The 7,494-nt window shown below is 34.1% G+C and overlaps 1 protein-coding gene across 1 annotated transcript in view; it reads left to right on the top strand.

Moving 5' to 3' along the window:
• Window positions 1–387: 387 nt before the first annotated feature.
• The window catches only part of NLRP11 (NLR family, pyrin domain containing 11), a gene marked incomplete at its 3' end in the record, with an annotated part of 66,473 nt that continues 59,366 nt past the window's right edge, over window positions 388–7,494 (top strand). Inside the window, exon 1 of the mRNA XM_008579870.1 lies at window positions 388–667. Coding sequence (XP_008578092.1) covers window positions 388–667 — 280 coding nt within the window. The remainder of the gene's footprint in view (window positions 668–7,494) is intronic.

The following is a 7,494-nucleotide window of genomic DNA, read 5'->3' as shown; positions in this document are numbered from 1 at the left end:
ATTCAGTTACAAAAGAAAGACTTCCCCAAAAGTTTTTATCTCACACTCAGTTCTCAAAACTTGAATGCTATTCACTAATCAGGAGTAATTTTTACAATAAGGATGTTGTCTTTTAACACAATTGATACTCTATATTTATCTCAACCTAGAAGTTTACCAAAATAAATTGACAAGGTAATTGTCCCAGAAAGAAAGAGTTCAGACCTATTGTTAATGATTATCAGAAAGGAGCTCATATTAGACCATGGGAGTTTTCTATAATGCCAGCTTTGAATGAATTGATACTAGTGTGTAGTTTCATTCTCTGATTTTATATTTGTTTTCTAGATCTCATCTTCCTTCTCAAGATCCTTTCTCTCTAAAGTCTGACCGCGCTGAAGAAGCAAGATGGCAGAATCAGATTCTACTGACTTTGACCTGCTGTGGTATCTAGAAAATCTCAGTGACAAGGAATTTCAGAACTTTAAGGACCATCTGGAACGAGAGCCTCCACAGTTTGAACTGCCACAAATTCCATTTCTTAAGCTAAGGAAGGCCAAACGAGAAGATGTGGTTAATATATTAACAACTTCTTATGAAGAACAGCACATCTGGAATATAATATTCAGCATATTTCAAAAGATCCATCGTAAAGATCTCTGTGAGAAGATCGATGCTAGACGAAACCGTGAGTGGGGTCATTAGAAGGGTGGGTAGGGATCAGGGGACAGTTTGCAGGAAGCTTGATTGTTTTGATAGATGACTTTTTCATTCCCAAAGAGTCAGTCTTTAGATATGGAAGTCCTAAGAGGACTGGTGATGGATTGAATGTGGGTTGTGTCCTATCTTGTGACTTTCGATTCTCCTCCTATTTTCTGCCTTCATGCTAACTGGCTTTTATGAATGCAGCCAGCCAAAGGATTAGAACCATTCAAAGAAAGTGCTTAAGCTAGGGTAGATCTCCAGCATGAAGCTTTGTCCTAGAACTGTAAGATCTAGCCAAAGAAATGTATGGGCCTGCACATTCTTTGTATGCAATGAATTATGCAGAGTTATACTAGGTACCAGATTGTGGAGAGTTAACGAGCTAGTTACTCTACTAAGCAGATCATGTTCGTTGGCTCATTCAGGCATTCCCAAATTTCTCTATAACATGGAATTATGTATCCCAGTTGAAAGAAACTAAATATCTGAGAGGTTAAGAGCATTTACTAAGATCATGAATCTAGTGCAAAGTCCATAAGGTAGCAGAGCTAAGACTCTAAGACAAATGCAACTGATTCTACATGCCAAGCTTTTTTCTCATATCTTTTCCATCCCTTGTATATTGTCCACCCATCTGGAAAGACTCAAATAGGGACCAGCCAGGCAGGTAAAAGAAACAAGTCCATAAGGTAGCAGAGCTAAGACTCTAAGACAAATGCAACTGATTCTACATGCCAAGCCTTTTTCTCATATCTTTTCCATCCCTTGTATATTGTCCGCCCATCTGGAAAGACTCAAATAGGGACCAGCCAGGCAGGTAAAAGAAACACAGAGTAGTTTCCAGTTCTAGATAAAATGTGTGTTCAAGTTTCCTACTATCCCTCAGCTCTTGTTATCTTCCAGACAGCTACAACTAGTCTTATGGAAGAAAGAATTCAGGTTGTCTCCAGTAATAGCCCAAAATAAGTTATTGGACATTCACTATAAAACTGCTGCAGATATTTTATAATGGTTTGTTTTGTGATCCCAGTGTTACCATATCTTCTGATGGGACAAGAGATACCAGAGATCTTGAGCGTTTGGTGCATGTTCTGACATTTGATCGGCAACTATTTTAAATAGAACAAAAATGGCTTGTAATTTAAGCAAAACTACCCTATGGGCCAGGTCCAGCTTTAAACTTCTGACATTAAATGAAAAGATACTGCCAAGTCCATGAAGCAGAGTCTGGTAAACAATAGAGAAACTTGGCTAGCCTATGTTATTCATCCACTTTATTTGAAGCTGAAAATTGCTTTTCACTTTCATTTTTTACATATTCACCTATAAGATATTGATAGTTAGAAAAAAATCTATAATGATCTATAATCTATACCATATAGTTAGAAAAAAATCTATAATGATCTATAATCTATACCATAGAATATTCAGACAGTACAAAAAATAAAAATAGAAAAAGTCACCTGAATCTTATGACCTTGAACTATATCTAATGTTAAGAGCTATATCTTTCAGGAATGTTCTAGACAGGTAGGCAGATACAAATGTACAGAAATAAGGTCGTACTATACATTTGATTTTTTTAACCCATTTTTATCTACCAAACTTTACATAAATATTTTCAAATAAGGTTAAAAACATTTTAAACTGTTCCCATTCTGGTACTCCCAAGAAGTAACAATTTATCAGTTTTCACAGGTGGCCTTCCAAGTCTTTTACAATAAATTTGTTAATATTAATATAAATTTATAATATTAATAAATTTATATTATAAATATTAATATATAATATTAATATAAATTTATAATATTAAATTTATATATACAATATATAAAAATATATATAAAAAGCTTCAAATAATAAGTAATATAAATATAAATATATATATATAAAAAGCTTCAAATAAGTTCTGTTAGAGAATCTACCTTTTTCTTTCAGTGAGTCAGGGGAACTATATCTACCTTACTTGCTAACACCTGACAGATGCTGTCCTCATATGAAGAGTCCATTGTTTACATCTGCAATTTGTCCAGGTTGATACATTGCATTCCACTGTGGGTGAGGTCACCAGCCCAACGAAGTGTGTGATGGTGATAGCCAGTGCTTCAAAAATAACACTTTTTGCTAGCTGCTTCTTGAATATTGTCAGTAGTGGGAAAGAGAAACAAAACCTGAAAATCTCCCTGCTTGCTTCTTGTTAGATACTCCCTTGGTTAAGAGCATAGACATGTCATCCAGGCCATCATTCAAATACTAGTTATGTTTAATAAATATGTAACTTTGGGAAAGCTTCTTTTTTATGCCTTTTAATGTGAAATGATACAGCCTTCCTATTTACTTATAAGAAATGAGGATACATGAAAAATTAATCATTCCGACAAAGTAACACATAAGTAGGATGAACAAGTCCAGAGATATAATGTACAACATGAAGACTGTAGTTAATAACGTTGTATTGTATTAGGGACTTTTGTTCAGTAAGTAGATATTTAGCTGCTCTTGTCACAAAAAAGTAACTATGTGAGATAATAGATATGCTAATTTACTTCACTAAAGTAATCATGTTACTATCTCTATGGATCCCATAACATCATATTGTAAACCTCAAACATACACAATAAAATTTACTTAATTTTTTAAAAAAATTATTTTTAATTGACATGTATTGATTGTGCATATTTATGGGCTACAGAGTTATCTGTTTTAATACATGTATACAATGTGGTAATCAAATTAGGGTAATTATCATATTCGTCATTATAAAAATTGATCATTTGTGGTTTTTTTTCTTTTTTTAATTCGATTTTATTTATATTTTTGTGGGGTACAGCATGCTGTTTCAGTGCATGCATATCCTGCACAATAGTTCACTTAGGGTAGACAGCATAGTTTTGTCCCCATTGGTTCACCCCTAATCTTCCCCACACCCCCTCCCTTCTCAGCCTCTGGTAATCATTATTCTACTCTCCACTTTATTTTTTAAATAAGCATTTTTAAAATTTTAACTTCTCAATATACATTAAGGTTGATTTTCGTGTCCCTTTACCCATTCTTTTTTTCCTTCTCCCTCTGTCTCCTCCCCCTCCCCAACTACATCATATCTGTTTACTTGTCTTAACAAGTTCAAGGAATTGTTGTGATTTTGTGTCTTCTTCCCTCCCCCTTTGTTTCTTTGTATATTTATTTTTTTCACTCCCACAAATAAGTGAGAACATGTGGTATCTCTCTTTCTGTGACTGACTGGTTTCACTTAATATGATTTTCTCTAAGTCTATCCATGCTGTTGAGAATGGCAGTATTTCATTCTTTTTTAAAGCAGAGTAGTATTCCATTGTGTAGATATACCACATTTTCCTTATCCATCATTTGGTGATGGACATCTGGGCTGGTTCCAACTCTTGGCTATAGTAAATAGTGCTTCAATAAACATTGGTGTACAGGTATCCCTTCAGCATGATGATTTCCATTGCTCTGGGTATATTCCCAGCAGTGGAATAGCTGGGTCATATGGCAGATCTATCTGCAATTGTTTGAGGAACCTCCATACCATTTTCCATAAAGGCTGCACCATTTTGCAGTCCCACCAACAGTGTATGAGAGTTCCTTTTTCTTCACAACCTCATCAGCATTTATCATTCTCAGTCTTTTTGGATATTAGCCATCCTAACTGGAGTGAGATGGTATCTCAAAGTGGTTTTGATTTGCATTTCCCGAATGCTGAGTGATGCTGAGCATTTTTTCATGTGTCTGTTGGTCATTTGTATATCTTCCTTTGAGGAATGCCTATTCAACTCCTTTGCCCGTTTTTTAATTTGGTTATTTTTTTTTTGCTATAAAGTTGTTTGAGTTCCTTGCATATTCTGGATATTAATCCTTTGTCAGATGTATATTTTATTAGTGATAACAGCATGAGAGTTCGTCTCTTCTAGCCATTTGAGAACATACAACAAATAATTGTTGGTTATAGATGCTTAGCAGTACTGTAGAGTACTAGAACTTATTTTTCCTGTCTAGCTGTGATTTATGTATCCATTTACCAACCTTTCCTTATCCCCCATCCCCTCTTCTTCCCAGACTCTAGTAACCACAATTCTACTCTCTACTTTTTTTTAGCTCCCATAAATGAGTGAGAACATGCTGCATTTATCTTTCTGTGCCTGACTTATTTCACTCAACATAACGTCTTCCAGGCTCATCCATGTTGAAGCAAGTGACAAGATTTCAGTCCTTTTCATGGCTGAGAAGTATTCCATAGTGTATATGTATTGCATTTTCTTTATCCATTCATCTGTCAATGGACAAATAGATTGATTTCATGTCTTGGCTATTGTGACTAGTACTGCAATAAACATGGGGGTGCAGATGTCTCTCTGGTATGCTAATTTCCTTTCCTTTGGATAAATATCTAGCAGTGGGATTGCTAGATCATATGGTAGTTCTATTTTTAGTGTTCTGAGGAACCTCCATACCATTTTCCATAATGCTATACCAGTTTATGTTTCTTACAAGAATGTGTGAGTTCCCTTTTCTCCCACATCCTTGCCAGTATTTGTTATTTTTGTCTGGTTGATAATAGCCATTCTAAGTAGGGTGAAATGTATCTCACTGTGGTTTTGGTTTGCATTTCCCTGATGATTATTTATTTTGAGCATTTATTCACATGCTTGTTACACATTTGTATGTCTTCTTTTGAAAAATGTCTATTTTCATTTGCCCATTTTTATATTTTGTCAAATCAGATTATTTGTTTTCTTGCTGTTGAGTTAAGGTACTCATATATTCTGTGTATTAATCTCTCATCAGAAGAATAGTTTGCAAATATTTTTTCCCCATTCTTCTGATTGCCTCTTTGCTCTGATTGTTTCTGTTACTGTGCAGAAGCTTTTTAGTTTAATCATTCCACATCACACTTTCAAAATATGACTAGTTAATATTTAACTCTACTTCTAAGTATTAATTGAGTAATAGTCAGAGCATATTGCCAGTGTGACTTCCAAATAAATATTTTTACTGGAATGTTCAAATTTATAAGTAAACTAAAATGAAACCGAAGAAACTGTATTACAGATTTTTTTTTATAAGTAAACGGTTCTTAAAAGTTCCTTCTAATATTGAAGAGAAGAGTTATAAAATAGATTTGGTCAAACTTTTATATCTTCTTGGTTAAATATGATAGTATGGATTCACTCCCCACTACGACAGATAGGTTTCTGCTCTTTCTTCGCCGTATGCATTCCCTCTCTCCCACTGATTATGTTCATTCTGCACTGACAAGGTACATAACATTGGTTCTTGATTATAGTCACAAGTATCTTCTTGTTTGGATTCATTTCTATATTTAAATCTGTCCATAGTTTATTGCACACCAGTGTCCAAGAGTGCTGAGTAGTTTATCTCATTATCTTAATTAGCTGGACATTATCGTTGCCTTCCCAGCTCTTCCCCCAAGAAGCATTCATGGGTGCAGCCTTCCTTGACTTAATGCTATGTCTAAGATTATTTAAATGTTTTTATACACAAATGACAAATTGACTAGATCTAATACTCTTCAGTCAGCTTTTGTAATACCGTATAAACTGCTTCTATGTTTTCTGGCATTGGATATTTCTGGAGAAATCTATGGAGAACATGTTATGAGTTATTATCCTTTTTCATATGGTTACCTCCTACTGATTCCTTGAAGGATTTTTTTTCTTTATCCTTGAAGTTTGAGAGCTTAATGGGGTGCATCTCAATGTTCCTCATTCTCTCCCCTTTCCTCTCTGTAAAATTATCGCAGCCATTAGACATTAACTATAAGGATTTTTCCCCTTTATTTTATCTTTCTGTTTATATTCTGTATTTTGAGGGAATATTCCTTATCTTTTTGTACTTTTCTCTTCCATAGCTACTTTTCCCCAGCTTTATTGAGATGCCATTGACAAATAAAAATTGTGTATATTTAAGATCTACAACTTGATGTTTTAGTACATATATACATTGTGAAATGATTGCCACAATGTAGCTAATTAACATATTCATCACCTCACATGGTTACTTTTTTGCGTGTGGTGAAAATACTTAAAATCAACTCACTTAGCAAATGTAAAGTATAATGTCATTATTAATTATAGTCAGTATGCTGTAGATTACATCTCCAGAACTTATTCATCTGACAGTTGAAATTTTGTACCCTTTGACCAACATCCCCTCATTTGCCCCCTACCCCCACCCCTACCCGCTGGTAACCACCTTTCAATTCTCTGTTTCTATGTATTCAACTTTTTATAGATTCTGCATATAAGTGAGATCATGTAGTATTTGTGTTTCTGTGTCTGCTTTATTTCACTTAGCATAATGTCCTTGTGGTTCATCTACGTTGTCACAAATGACAGGATTTCTTTCTTTCTAATGCTGAACAATATTCCATTGTAGATACATATATATACATATAATGGAATATTATAAAGTGTGCTATAGCACATTTTTAAAAATCCATTTATTTGTCAACAGATACTTAAGTTGTTTCCATATCTTGGCTATTATGAATAATGCTGCAATGAAAATGTGGGTACAGATATCTCTTCAAGATAGTGATTTTATTTCCTTTCTCTATATACCCAGAAATGGGATTGGTGGATAATATGGTAGTTCTATTTTAAATTTTTGGAGAAACCTCCATACTCTTTTTCATAATCGCTGTTCCAGTTTACATTTCCATCAACAGTATAAAGGGTTCCCTTTTCTCCATATCCTTTCTAACACTTATCTTTTTTTTTTTTATAATAGCCATTCTAATAGGTGTGAGATGATATCTCATTGTGGTTTTAG

Source organism: Galeopterus variegatus, unplaced genomic scaffold (genome assembly GCF_000696425.1).
Source record: "Galeopterus variegatus unplaced genomic scaffold, G_variegatus-3.0.2 Scaffold1970, whole genome shotgun sequence".
Classification (NCBI taxonomy): Eukaryota; Metazoa; Chordata; class Mammalia; order Dermoptera; family Cynocephalidae; genus Galeopterus; species Galeopterus variegatus.
Note: the sequence above shows the minus strand (reverse complement) of the source record. Positions and strands in the feature narration are given on the sequence as shown.